Below are 14,809 nucleotides of genomic sequence, written 5' to 3' on the forward strand. Positions count from 1 at the left end.
GATTGTCACTTAGTACTTGGTTCACTGCAAGACTTAAGATATTCACAACTTAATGATTTGGTGATTCTTTTAAGTCATTGTTTGAGGCTACTTGTTCACACGAGACAGTATAAACCTAAGCTACCCATTAAATCTGGTCACTAGAATTGCCTATGAAACAAAACTTTTTCTGGTGATAGAATGTATCCTCATCTGTTTTACAGGAAATGTAATTACCTTAGTAAACCTCATTTCATGAGCCCTCAAAAATGTCTTCATAGAAAAGGTTATTTTTCCACTTAATATGTTTAAAGTGTTAAAGCCAACACAAAATTTGTCAAGGTTTCTCAGGAATAATTTAAATACACAATACATTAACTAATAGCTTGTTTATACAGTAGGATCACCAGATGTAGCAAAAACTTTCTGGTTCACTTTGGTCTAGGAATAGAAACATTAAAAACAGTTTTTGCATTATAAAGGGTAGTACAAAGAAGATACTGTTATAAATTTCTGTACCTTAGATATGCATAACTAAAATTAATGCAGCCAAATTTAATTGTCATTGATTCAACAGACTTTAGAGTCAGAAGAAGTGGATTTAAATGCTGGGCTTCATGGAAACTGGACATTGGAAAATGCTAAGGCTCGTCTGAACCAGTATTTCCAAAAGGAAAAGATTCAAGGAGAATATAAGTACACCCAAGTGGGTCCTGATCACAACAGGTTTGCTTGTTTCAGTCTTTTCCTTCTATAGTAAGTTAGGGTTGTTTTATATAGTCATTGTTCTATTTTTGTGTGTGTTACCTAATTCAGTTTGTGGATTAGCAATGAATTGTGAAAAGAAGATACTTTGCCTAAGAAAAATTATCATTGATTCGTAATTAGTAGTTTACCATGATTTTTATTTAGGAGGAGGATTTTAGAAGTTCTGCAAAAATCTACTGTTTGTGTTGTTAGACTTACGAGGTTCTCATTTGTATCTGAGAGGCAAAAATCATGCCACAAGTGGTGGTTTGTCCCTGATTTAAAAAGCAGCCTGAGGTGATGAGTTTTTTCACTGTGGTATTGTTAAAGGTAGTTATAAGGATTATTTCTTTAATGGGTCAAGTTAGACACTTAAGTTCCAGAGTCTCAGACTGCATTGCATCTAGATCCAAATTTTCCTTTCGCTTTGAAAGTTGCCAGCTCTTAGAGTCCTGTTGAAGTGTTTAAGGGCTTACTGTAAAGCTGAAGGATAGCTTCAGTCATTGTATGTGAGTTAAAATAGCTTACTTTTATTCTGTTAAATATATAAAACTGAATATAAAGGGAGGTCGTTGTAACAGTTGACAGTATGTTTCTCAGCCTGCTTGCTCTTCTTCCTGAGAGCATTCCAGGGTGTAGTAATTATTACTCCCAGGAAGGCTCATACGGATTAGACACTTTCTGGGGGCACTGTATTTTTATTGGAAGAGAAAGAAGGCTATAGTGGAAACCTTCTGGTTGATTTAATTTGCTGTCCTTTATATGAAATAAATTATTCAAAATACATAAAAAGTATTTTCCTTGAAAATCAGAGTGTTCTCCCTTCGATGCATCTAGTAATCCTAAAATAATTATTACTAAAAAAAAACTTTGACGCTGTGGTCAAAATGATGTTCAGAGCATGGATCACCCTGCTTCCTGTTTGTTCAATCCTGAATTCTCAATACTTAATTTGACATCAGATTTTTTAAAACCCTCAGGTTATAAAGGAAGGATCCATTTGTTGATTTTTCTTTAGTATTTTGTCCTTCTGAACTGATGGAGCTTATTAGTAGCCCTTGGTGACTTTAAGAACAAGTAAATGTGTCTGAAGCTTGTTGTAAACATGTTTTGATACCAGTATCTTATCATTGACTCCTGATAGAAAAAGAATTGAAGAATTCAGGATATGACAATGAGGAAGGCAGAGACAATTGGGGGAGCTAGGACAGCATCTCCTTGTATGTCCTTTATTTAAAGGCATAACAGACAGCAACACCAGAGGTCTGTGTTCATACACACATGTGCTGCTGCTTAGGCTGAACTAAGCAATCACATGGAAAACTATTGTAAACTGATTTCTGGTGTCGCTGTTCCCCCTAGGTGGAGGAGAATGAGATTGAGTGCTGACTTTAAGCCTGGCTGAGAAACATACTGGCATCGGTGTCATTAATGAAAGGGTGGATGTTGTTCCCTTGAAAGCCAGTGGCCTTTGACCCCTGAAGCCGCTGTGCCTGAAGGTCAGTTCACAAGAGGTATAGGAAGGAGTCTAACATTTACTTTTTCTTAAGCCTTACCTACCTTCTATTCACAGCACAGTCAAGGCTAGAATGTACCTGAGCAGTGGAAGGATCAGAAAGCATATAGTTTTCAAAGGACAGTTTTTGCTTTATTGAAACTAAATTCATCCCCTAGAATCTGCTAGCGATTTGAGCTCTAATTTCCAAAAATATTTTGTTCCCTGGTTTAAATAAGTGTGGTATAAATAAGCTAAGTTTTTTGTTATCAAGGGCTGCTTCCAACTGCAGGCAGATACCAGACCCCTGCCTCAGGAGCCACAGATACATGCATAGTGTTTGTATGTTCATGTGTATGTGGATGTGTAGACTTAACAGATAAGTCTTTAGTGGGTGGCCCATGCAAAGCAATCTTAAAATAATCACAACCATAATTTAAAGAATTTGGGGACTGTGTTATTTCTTGGCCCCAGGCTAAATGGAAAATTCCTTTTCATTGAATGTCTTCTAGCTATTGAAACTGCAACCTTTGGAGTAAGTAAACACAGAATCTAAAACCTTAACATTTTCTTTTCGTGAACAGTTGGCTTGTCAGCTTTGATTATAGTTGTCTTGTACCATGTTGTACATTATTTGAAGTTTACATATACTTGATTCATTCTAGGATTGAACAGAAATAAGTGTTTACAGTGGTTTTTTGCTGTGCCTTGCCTAAGCAGTTGGAAAGCCTGCCTGATTTGGGAGTCCTGGATTTAGTAATTTCTAACAGTGAAATTCCTAACCTTGTTTGTATATGTTGTTACAGGAGCTTTATTGCAGAAATGACCATTTACATCAAGCAGCTGGGCAGAAGTAAGTGTTACTGCTTCCCTGATAACTCTTGAGTCTTATATAGTGGAGTAATACATTAAAGTCTTCAGCCACATACATATAATCTTTATTAATTGAAAGAGTATTAATTGAAAGGTAGCATCCTGGGGTATTTTAGAATATTAGTAATTACATGAATTCGAGGGCCCAGTTTCCCAGTTTGCAGGTGAAAAAAAAAAAGATTGTGCTAGTATTTATTTCAAAGGGTAAGAGATGGTAGGTAGGCTAATTAGGAATCTGCCAGCCAGACAGCTCTAAAACATTTTTTTTTAATCTTTAATCAGGTAGTTAGGTGTAAAATTTAGAAAGTAGAGTAAATGTAGAGTAGATGATAGCATTTGAAGCCCCAGGGTGGATGTGTAGCATTTAAGAGTCTTAGAGTCAAGAAGAGGTGTAAAAGTTACCCTGAGGAAACAGGAATGGATTTGGGGGGGGTATTCATAAAGGAAGTGAAAAGGTAAAGCTATAATCCTGTATTCTCTATTCTTAGTAAGTTTACAACAGGCAGTGTGTGATGCTTGAAAGTAAGGAACTAGTTTACTGGTTTTGTTATTAACATTGCTGGGACCCCGTTAACTTACCTGCAAATTGAGAGAAACGGCCTAAGATTCTTTTCAGCTTGAGAATTCTGCAACTAACACTAAGGATTTAAATTTATAGTGTATGAAAGACTTTCCTCATAAAATCAAACCTTCAAATGAATCATCAAGAGATGGTGTTGAATTTTTTTATCCTAGACTTTAAAAATAAAACTTTGAGTAGATGGGATGTTAAGAGAAGAGGATAAAGGCAGTCCAACTTGTTGTGCCGTTGATCTGACTTTCAGAATTAATTTGACTAAATTGGCTAGTAGGCCTAAAAGTATCTGTGCCCCTTCCTTACCTTATGTCATCTCCTAAAGCTGAATGATACTGGAGGAGAAGACACTTTGTATTAGCATTTTCTTTAAGAATTTGAGTAGTTGCTGGCTTCAGTCTGATGCCAGGATAAGCAAATTATAGGCCTCTGGCCAAATACAGCCCATTACCTGTTCTATAAACAAAATTTTATTAGAACACAGCTACACTTGTTTGTGTCAGGGGCTAGCAAACTTTGATAAAAGGCTAGATCGTAAATATTTTAAGCTTTGCAGGTCACATATATCACCCATTGTTATTTTTGTCTTATTTTTACAACCCTTTAAAAATAAGCCATTTTTAGTTCCTGGGCCCATAGTTTGTAAAACCTTAGTTTATGTGTTGTCTATGGATGCTTTCACGCTAGGCAGAGTTGAGTGGCTGTGATAGACACTATGTGGCCTGCCAAGCCTAAACTATTCATTATCTTACTCTTTATGGAAGATTGCCAACTCCTGGTCTAAGTAACCACTTTGGACCCATTTTCATTTCTTGCCTTGTTTCGCTTTTCAAAAATTAAACTACGTTTTCTTTCTTTGTTTTAACACTAGATGATGTTAATAATGACAACTTGGTTGAAATAGGTTTTCTGCTTTTATAATGATTTGTCTGTGTCTTAGTATCTGCCTGTAATCAAGATGGTTATTTAGTCAGTATTGCTGTTAATGGAATTGCTTTTGGTTAGCAGTTAACATGAAAAAGAACTTAAGAGTCTGTAACATACTCTGTATTTTAGGGGACTTTTGTACCTAAGCCCCTAGTTGCCTATGATGAGATGTTTCTTTACTAGGATGATTTATCCTTTCATCTTTAGTAATCCTGAACTTAAATTATAGGGATTTTCGCACGTGAACATGGATCAAATAAAAAACTGGCAGCACAGTCCTGTGCCCTGTCACTTGTCAGACAACTCTACCATCTTGGAGTAATTGAAGCTTACTCTGGACTTACAAAGAAGAAAGAAGGAGAGACAGTGAGTCTTTAGACTTAGTAGCCCGGAGGGAATGATTCAATTTAGTTTTTGATTTGGCTAAAGAAGTTTAATTCATAGTTCTTGGAATCTTAACCTTAAGAAATGGAAATGGCCTGACTAATCATCTGTCTGGCATGATACTGTGTTTGAGTAGACAGTGAGTAAATAATCATCAGTCAGTTTTACACGATGAGGAACTGACTTACTGGCTTCAGGAATATTGTAGACCTAGTGCTGATTGCATGCTCTTAGCCCTGCTATAGTAGATTTGAGTAGTGTTCATGTGTATGTTAACATAATTTTCATGGCTATCCTTTTTCTGTAGGTGGAGCCTTACAAAGTTAACCTCTCACAAGATTTAGAACATCAGCTGCAAAACACCATTCAGGAGCTAAATCTTGAGATCGTGCCCCCAGTAAGCATACAGTTAATTTAGTACACCTTTGTATTGAAAATTTCTAGTCCGATAAGCGACTGGTATTATTTTTTGTTTTTCTTATTTTTTAATAGCCTGATGATCCTTTTATGCCTGTCGTACTGAACCTTGGCAAATTGGCTCACTTTGAGCCATCCCAGCGACAAAACCAAATGGGCGTGGTTCCTTGGTCACCTCCACAATCCAATTGGAATCCTTGGACTAGTAGCAACATTGATGAGGGGCCCCTGGCTTATGTGAGTGCAACATTGTTTTTGAGCTCAGACTCTTGTGTTTTATTTTTTAATATATTTTATTAAAAAGCCCAGATTTTTAAAAATGTTTTCAGTTTGAGGCTAAGTTATGTGCTTTTGTTTGACTGTTGCCTTCTCATTTTATAGGCTACTCCAGAACAAATAAGTATGGACCTCAAGAATGAGTTAATGTACCAGCTGGAACAGGATCACGATTTGCCAGCAGTAAGTCAGTGAAGTATTTAGACATATGGTGCCCAGAGCTTTAGAACTTTCTAGGTATGGGCAAAAGAACAGTGAATAATGTATTTTGCTCTTTCTAGGGAGGTGGATCCAAAGGTATTTACCAAACCTCTAATTGTGTAGTTACCTCTGAGGTTAATTTTTTTGGGTTAAGGGCCTGGGATTCTTAGTTAATGTAAATGGAGAGATTAGGGGAATAACTTTTTTTTTTTTGGCATTTTTCACTATTTTTTGAGTAAAACAACATTAAAATGTAAGAAGGGGAATGTGTATGGAATGTTCAGGGAGAAAGGAGGAAAACAAGAGGGTAGACAAGGCCACAATATAGATTCTTCAGAAATTCAGGGAAGAGAGGCAGTTCTGTTAGAGATATAAATATATGCATTTTTATGAAAAAATATATTTTGAGTATGAAGCCAGTGGAAAGGAATGTTTTTATAGAGATGGGAAATTTTTTTTAGGATTAAGAGAGTTGCTTCTAATGTATATGTTGGTAAAACTTTGACTGCCATGGAGCTTTCGTAAAACAGATTTTAGGGGTACCTGGGTGGCTCACCTCGTTCGTCATCTGACTCTTGGTTTCAGTTTGGGTCATGATCTCTCAGGGTCGTGAGGTTGAGCCCCGTGTCGGGCTCTGTGTTCAGTGTGGAATCTACTTAAGATTCTCTCCCTCTGCCCCTCCCTTCATCTCTTTCAAAAAAAAAAAAAAAAGATCTTACAGGAGAGAGAGTTGCTGCCTGTGAAGAAATTTGAAAGTGAAATCCTGGAAGCAATTAGTCAAAATTCAGTTGTCATTATCCGAGGCGCTACTGGATGTGGTAAAACCACACAAGTTCCACAGTTTATTCTAGATGACTTCATCCAGAATGATAGAGCAGCAGAGTGTAATATTGTAGTAACTCAGGTAAGTAGTAAGCCAGCTTACAAGGTATGTGTCTCGTGTTGATAGAGTTTGAGAGGTGGAAACACCTAGAGGCCAGGCTATTTTTAATTCTTTTATTAACTCCCCTCGGTAGCCACATTAGGCTCTTTAAAATTAAAAAAAGAAGAAGAATTTAAGTCTTGTTCTAATTTTCAGTGATAAGCTGAACTGAACCATGGGAGCGATTCTTTTTGTCTGGGCTAGAGAGGGACTCTTTGGGCCTAGAATCAGACAAGACTAAGGATACTTTCTCCCCAAGTTCACATGCAAGTCTTGCTCCTCTCCATCTTACCGTAATACTCAGAGCAAGAGTAGGCAAGCTAACAAAACAGTTAACGGTTGACTCTAACTGAATGCTTAAAGTATGCCAGGTTCTGTTTTAAACATCTGGTATTTTTTAGGCTCATATAAAGTTTATTATGATTCTAAGATGTACATATTATTTTATTTAGTATTTCTCCTGCAATAAATTAAGGCACAAAGAGTTAAGTAAATTGCCCAAGTTATTAACACAGGACGTAGTGGAACTGGGATTCAAAACCAAACAATTTGCCTTTGGGCTTCTTTCTTTTAACTACTACATTATATTACCTTACCAGCAATTAGTGATGCCTGTGAATTTGTCCCAGAGCTTAGGGAAAAGCTAATTACTCTTCCAAGCCTTCTCAGGTTAAAGCAGTTCCCATCAGCTCTAACCCTGTACTTTTGGCACCTAGAAGGAGACCATTGCATAGAAGCCAGATACCACCTGTCAGGCTGCCTCAGACCTTGACTTAGAATCTGATGCTTAATCTGGGGCACATAATTGATCCTTGGGGAGGAGTAGTGAACCTCAGAGTAGCCAGAATTGTTTGTGCCTATGCATTTATGTATATACATACAAATCATATTTTTTAAAATTTCTGAAATTGAAGTAGATCTTATAATCAGTGTCTGTGTTTGATATGATAGTTGGGTTTTTTGGCCTAAAAAATATTACTGAAGGAATGAATGTTGCATTTAAAATCAGTGCTATCTTAGGCTTAAAAAACATGATAGGTCTATATTTTTCTGGGAAAGGACCCTCAGCTTTCTTCTCAAAATGTTCTTTGATTATCCTTCCCACTCCCAAAACTGGCTCTGAATCCTTTGCCTCATAGTGAAAGTTCCAACCCCAAGTACTATGACCAATAAAATGTCTTTGCTCTTTTTTTTGTTGTTTGTTTTTTTGTTAATATCCTTGCTCTTAATGCTTACCTGTCTTATACGAGATACATTGTTTAGAAGCAGCGTATGTTGTTTAGAAGAGGAGTCCTTTGGGGTGCCTGGGTGGCTCAGGTCATGATCATAGAGTCCTGGGATCGAGCCCCGTGTTGGGCTCCCTGCTCATCGGGGAGTCTGCTTCTCCCTCTCCCTCTGCCTCTCCCCCTGCTGCTTGTGCTCTCTCTCTCAATCAAATGAATAAATAAAAAAAATCTTGGGGGGAGAAAAAGGAGTCTTGAGCTCTGCTTTGCCCTCCTTCCTTACTACCACTTTCCACTTTTAATCTCAAAAGCAGTTCAGTCGTATAGGAAGAGATGCAGAATTCAGCAGATGAGCTGAAAACCTATGTTCTCAGAAGTTGTTCGCATGTCATGAGTAGAATAAAATCACTTCTGCTCAAGTGAGAAGGTGTTTTTTTCCACTAGCCATCTAATAAATATCAAAGCCAGGTTAATTTAGCCAAAAATAGCTTTTGTGTGTTCTAGACAAAATAGGCTTTTGTTATTATAGTCTTAAACTTAGTATAATTTGCTACTATTTTGTGTCCTTTCCCAGATAATTTGGACATTTCTAGTGGCTTTATCTGTGAAATGTACAGGTTTCGATATATATGCTGTAACAAATGTAAGCAGTGAGCTATAGGGTGAAATGAAATGTTATTTTACTTCTTTGCATTTGAAAACAGTTTTCACTTCTCTATTGGTCCTCTTTTACTTATATTCCTTCATAAAGTAAGAGAATCATGAAGTTGAAAAATACTTCAGAGAATTCCATCTTTTTTCTCTGGGTAGAATGTTCATAATAGGTGGTCACTTAACTTAATAGGTGGTCACTTATGCTTGAAAATTTCCATCCATGTGGGAATGTAGCTTGTGTTCTGATTTTGGACAAATGACTCTGAACTGTCAGTCATAATGAATCTTTGTCCTAGTGCTTGTCCCAAAATCAGTCTCTGATACATTTTTCCTGTAATGTCTTTAAAAGTTTAAAAAATTCTGTGGGGTCCTAGTATGTTTCCTTTGTCTTACAAACATCTATAGTTCAGCCCGGGAGATAGGCTTTAAGACTCCATTAACCACATTTGAATGCATTGACATCATACCTGGAATATAAAAGATGGACCTGAGCATACTGATTGGTCATTGTAGAATACAGTTTTTAATACTCTTAATATTTTTTTTTTTAAAGATTTTATTTATTTATTTATTTGAGAGAGAGAGAGAGAAACAGCATGAGAGGGGATAGGGTCAGAGGGAGAAGCAGGCTCCCTGCTGAGCCGGGAGCCCGATGTGGGACTCGATCCCAGGACTCCGGGATCATGACCTGAGCCGAAGGCAGTCGCTTAACCAACTGAGCCACCCAGGCGCCCAATACTCTTAATATTTTTAATAATATAAAGTATTCCAGGGGTACCCAGGCAGCTCAGTTGGTTAAGTGTCTGCCTTCGGCTCAGGTCATGATCCCAGGGTCCTGGGATCCAGCCAGTGCAACGGGCTCCCTGCTCAGTGGGGAGTCTACTTCTCCCTCACCCTCTGCCCTCCTGCCTCCACTTGTGCACGTCCCCCCCGCCCCAAATAAATAATATCTTTAAAAGAAAAAAGTTAAAAATACATAGTATTCTGTTAAGGCAATCTGAGATAGCATTTGTTTCTTTAGCCGTTTGAATGAATAGTCCTCTTGATACTGAATCGTGTACATAGTGAAGGAAATGTGGCCCATAGTGCTTCTGAAGATTGTTGTTTTAGAACCGCTTATGTTAATTGTAACCTCCATTATGGATGGCTTTCTTGAGTCTCTTAGGACAGCTGTATTGGGGGGCCATATAGAGTTAAGAACTACAATAGGTACTGATTAGGGAATATGCCATCTGCTGTCCATAGTCATTTTAGAAGGCTGGAAAATATAAGGATCGTAAACCTGAAAGTAGCCCCAAGGAGATAAAAGCAACCCCCAGGTACCCAATAGCATATGAATATACCTCCAAGTAGTCAAATAACCTCATAGATTTGAAGTTCTTCTAGAAGCCAGCTATTTAGTAGGAGTATTGAAAACTTCAGGAAAGAAAAATAGAGCAAGGAGATGAGTGGTGTCAAGAATTTATGATATTTAGGATGCCTGGGTGGCTCAGTCGGTTGAATGTCTGCCTTCAGCTCGGGTCATGATCCCAGGGTCCTGGGATTGAGCCCTGCATCGGGCTCCATGTTCAGCAGGGGTTTTCTTCTCCCTCTACCCTTCCCCCCACTGCTCGTGATCTCTCTTTCTCACTCTCTCTCAAATAAATACTTCTTGAAAGGTCCCAGAAAACACTGTATTTTGTACGTTTAGTGGAGTATCATTTTTACATTTCCTGATGTAAGTATATAGTCGAACTCTTCTTTTGAGAGCAAAATACAGAGCTCAGTTCTTCATGTAACACTTAACAGTTAGTGAGGTGCAGAGTACAGGTCAGTAGTGGTCAGTAAAAGCATAGCTCAGCAAGTTAAGGCGCATAAACCAGAGTATAAGCTCTGGAAAACTCGACACCATGTGTTTCAAGAAGGCATCTTTTAATTCCTTACCTTTGTGGACAAGATGAATATAAACTAGGTGATTGTATACTTATCTATATTTGTTATTAGCCCCGTGCCCTACAGGACTCTTAAATTAGGGATATAAAAATTAATAAATCATGTTTTGTATTGATTCAAAAAATATTAATAGCTTTAGTGAAGTTACTGAGGTTTTGTTTTGGACTTTTTTTAAGATTGTTATTACTCTCTGATTTCCTAGTCATGTCATACCTGGGATAACATCATATTGGTATTTAAATATAAAACTCAGAAAAAGTTTTCTCAAGCAAGGAACTAAAGTACAACCTGTCATCAAGAACTTTGACAAAATTAAATTCAAGGCAACTTAGAAGCATTCAGTCTTTATAAATCTGCATGTACCTCCATATCTATACCTTCAGGACATCGTAATAGCCATAGTATCCACCAAGTAAATACTGTTTTGTGTACTTACAAGAATACGGAATACTTCAGAAAATTTTATTTTCAGAAAAATTAAGGTCCAACACTTAAAACATTAACAGCATTCCCCTTGGGTTTGCCATATTTATTGCTGGAAGCAGTAATACACACTCTTTTCCTCGCCATATAAGCTCGTCAAGAACAAGAATGATTTCATCTAGTTTTCTGTCTCTAGCACTGTCTGTAGCACCTAATGCAAATATGCAATGAATAGTTACTTTATGAGTTAATAAAATGATTGAATGAAAGGTGGCCATAGTAAATATGGCAATGAAGGAGCTTATTTACCTTCCTAATACTTAACACAGTTCAGTTAAATAATTTTTTACATGTGCCTTCACTTTGGTGTAGGCAGTTATAAGAACTCCCGATGTGCTGTCCCCTTCCCTACTGGAAAATTACTCTGAATATTAAGAGTTTGGGCCAATGGTGAAAACATTTTATTTTCTGTAAAAACCTGAGAATTATTTTATATACGAAATGAAAAACAGCATTTTAAGAGTCTGCCATAGAATTAAGTGGTAATTTTTTGTTCTGATTTATTCTAATTAACTTTGGAGCTTTCTAAGAAAGATCATTACTATTATTTGTGTTGATTGCTGAGCTGGCAGTGGGACAGATATACTTCAGTAATTTAATAACCCTGATGAACAAGTGTAAGTAATTTGGTAGCTTTCAGTCACTTTTTTTTTTTTTTTCCTTGTCTCAGCCCAGGAGAATAAGTGCAGTTTCTGTGGCTGAGCGAGTTGCCTATGAGAGAGGAGAAGAGCCTGGAAAAAGCTGTGGCTACAGTGTTCGATTTGAGTCTGTCCTTCCTCGCCCTCATGCCAGTATAATGTTTTGTACTGTTGGTCAGTAATTTGTTTTATTTTGGTCTTTGACTTGGAGTTTATATTGTGTTATTTATGAAGAAACTTGGTAACGGTGCAGAGTGGCTAAAAATAAGAAGTCAAGGAGCCAGTCTCAGAATTCTCGTTTCAGTAGAACTTGTGGCACTTTTTCTCTAAATGGAGAGCGTTATGTTACCGCTGGTTATTGTAGCTTAGAGAAGATAAAATCTGCTTAGTTTACTAGAGTTACGTCTTTTAATACTCTTTTCATTAAACAAATGTGTTTCAGAACACACTGTTACCTTTTTAACAGTTTAAATATACAGATTACTGTTTCTTCCCTAAAATGATGCTGGGGTTCTATTAACTGAAGCACAGTTGATTGTCTAGAAGTTTGTTTCCTCACACATTTTTATACCTCCCTACTTTAATCAACATAGAAACTCATCTCCAGTTGTTCTGCTCATTTCCTTTTCCAGGTGTGCTCCTAAGAAAATTAGAAGCAGGCATTCGAGGAATCAGTCATGTAATTGTAGATGAAATACATGAGAGAGACATAAATGTAAGTAACTTGAGAGTTAACAGTAATGTACTAATACTAATATTCTGAATAAAAAAGTCAAAGTAGAATGTCTTCCTTTTTCCCACTTTTTACATCTTCTATCAAAATCAGGAGCTTCAGTCACTAAGATACTGGACACCTGTTTTTAGCAAGGCAAATAAACCTTTTTTGTTGTTAACTGCATAGAATGCTGAAAGTCCTCTTGTTAAGTATCATTGCAGTGATCAGTAAGAGCATAATTCAATAGCTGAACTGTTTATGACTGAATCATTGATAGAATTTTAATTAGTTTTTCTTTGAACTGGAGATTTATCTGGGATAAATTTTGTAAGTTTTAAATTCCGTGTAATTAGGAATGTCTTTTTGGATGTTTGTAGCTCTCATCTTTTCAGGTATTAATGATAATCATGCCAAATTAGGAAGAAACTAAAATTTATTTCATAACCCTTCCCTTTTTTGGTATTTGGCAAAATTTGTATACAATTACTATATAATTGTGTAATTTGAAGGTTGATAGCCTAAAGCAATGATTTGTTTTTATGCCGCTATTTTACATATCCAAACAAAGGTGTCAGTGAATAGGCAATACGTCATTCAAACTGTTACCACGCTGCTATTGTTCAAAACATTTATTGGAGCACCTTCTCTTTAGAAAATACTTGTATAGCTGTTGTTGCTAATCATCTTTACTTTGGCAAAACTTTGACCTTTATGGTTGGGCTAAAACAAGTAAGAAAGTTTGGTTTATTAGATAGCTTCTAAAATCGGAAATTTAACTTTTCAGTGGGATAAAATTTTTGCTGTTTTTGTCATTCAGAATCTCTTGAAAACTAGTTCTTTTCCTGATTAACTTAATCAAAATGAAATGTTTCAATATTGTCTTCACTAGCATGGTAACATACCAGTGTTTTTAGAGTTTATCCCAAATCTTAACTGGACGCATCATGGATCATCACTATTTTCCTAAAAAAAAAATAATAATAATAAGCGTTTTGGTCAACTTTCCTTCAAAGACTGTCAGGTCTATACAAATGTACCGTTCACAGGGAACAATGAAAAAATGCCTTTGTAGAAACTTTTAATATTCTCTTTCAGATGAACCTTATCCTAAATTATTCAACCTAGAGACCAATTATTATAAATAATAGGGAATAGGAAAATTTAACAATGCGGCTGGATGAAAAGGTTAATTACAAAAGTCAGTTGTGTTTTATGTATTATAAACAAACAGCTAGAAAACAACTCAAAAGATAACCACTGGAATAGTCAGAATGTCAAGTACTTCAGAATAAATCAACCCTATAGATATCACTTCTCCCCAAGTTGATCCAGTTTGAATGCAGGCCTAATCAAATTCCCATCAAGGTTTTTCACAGAATTTAATAGACTGATTATGAATACTTACAGGGAAGATTTATGGCCAAAAATAACCAGGATTTCTGGAGAAGAGCAGAATGGCTTGTCTTGGCTTTACAGATCTCAGGATGTAATTCAAAGCTATAATAATTGAGATAGTACATGGATTGACAGTTTGAGCACTGAATTATTCAGAATGTGGAAACAGATGGTGCATTGAATGCAGTGTTGGTATAAGAGTGATGGCATGTCAGGAAAGGGGAGTGGGTTCTTCATTAAATTGAGCTGGAAACAAATGGTCATCATAAGGAAATAGTTGCAGTTGGATCATTGCCTCCTATCCAAATACAAGAATCAATTCCAGACAGATTAAGGACTTAAATGCCAAAGCAATTTTAAAAATCATAAGTAAAAAATAGAAGTAAACATTAGACAGCACTGTCCAGTAAAAATATATATATATTTCCATATATACTTTCTCTCTATATATTGTATAGGTACTTGTACATGAGAGATAACATGTTGGATAACATGAGAGAGGAAAGGAAGAAAAAATAAAAGTAAACCTCTAGACAGCACTGTCCAAAAGATATATATATATATATATAGTATAGGTACCTGCATAGATGAGAGAGGAAAGGTATATGAAAAGGATTAATAAGATTCAGGATGGTTTTCTCTAGGTGAGGGAGGCGGTGATGGGCAAGAGGGCCACACACCCAGAGAAAAGTTTTTTGTCAGAGCTGTAGCTTTCATGTTGTTTGGTAGGTAGATGGATACTTTACCTTATTAAGTTATAACTGTTTTGGCCATTATTTTGTTTGAACCAAATAAGACCTTTTCAACATTTTTAAGATTAGCTTTGCAGGTGGTTGGATAACTGAGTTTTGGTTCATCATGACTTTCCCTCTTCCCTAGTTAAAGTTTGTATGCCTACGAATATAAATTTCACTGGAAATTTTCAGATGAATTCTTTGCTCTCATTAATTTTTTTTCTCTTCCCTTCTATTAGG

General features: G+C 36.5%; 1 protein-coding gene across 2 annotated transcripts in view; it reads left to right on the top strand.

Annotated features, from left to right (window-relative positions):
• Positions 1–14,809, top strand: part of DHX9 (DExH-box helicase 9) — a 51,942-nt gene that overhangs the window by 20,204 nt on the left and 16,929 nt on the right. Inside the window, exons 6-14 of one of the 2 annotated variants that reach the window (XM_045877280.3) lie at positions 557–705; positions 3,028–3,074; positions 4,825–4,961; positions 5,287–5,376; positions 5,472–5,633; positions 5,778–5,855; positions 6,586–6,777; positions 11,758–11,899; positions 12,358–12,440. In XM_045877280.3, coding sequence (XP_045733236.1) covers positions 557–705; positions 3,028–3,074; positions 4,825–4,961; positions 5,287–5,376; positions 5,472–5,633; positions 5,778–5,855; positions 6,586–6,777; positions 11,758–11,899; positions 12,358–12,440 — 1,080 coding nt within the window. Of the gene's footprint in view, positions 1–556; positions 706–2,088; positions 2,226–3,027; positions 3,075–4,824; positions 4,962–5,286; positions 5,377–5,471; positions 5,634–5,777; positions 5,856–6,585; positions 6,778–11,757; positions 11,900–12,357; positions 12,441–14,809 lie in introns of those variants that run through there. The other variant, XM_045877281.3, reaches the window with a different exon arrangement.

This window comes from Mirounga angustirostris, unplaced genomic scaffold, assembly GCF_029215605.1.
Source record: "Mirounga angustirostris isolate CCGP_5_RB_7025 unplaced genomic scaffold, mMirAng1.0.hap1 SCAF_6, whole genome shotgun sequence".
Classification (NCBI taxonomy): domain Eukaryota; kingdom Metazoa; phylum Chordata; class Mammalia; order Carnivora; family Phocidae; genus Mirounga; species Mirounga angustirostris.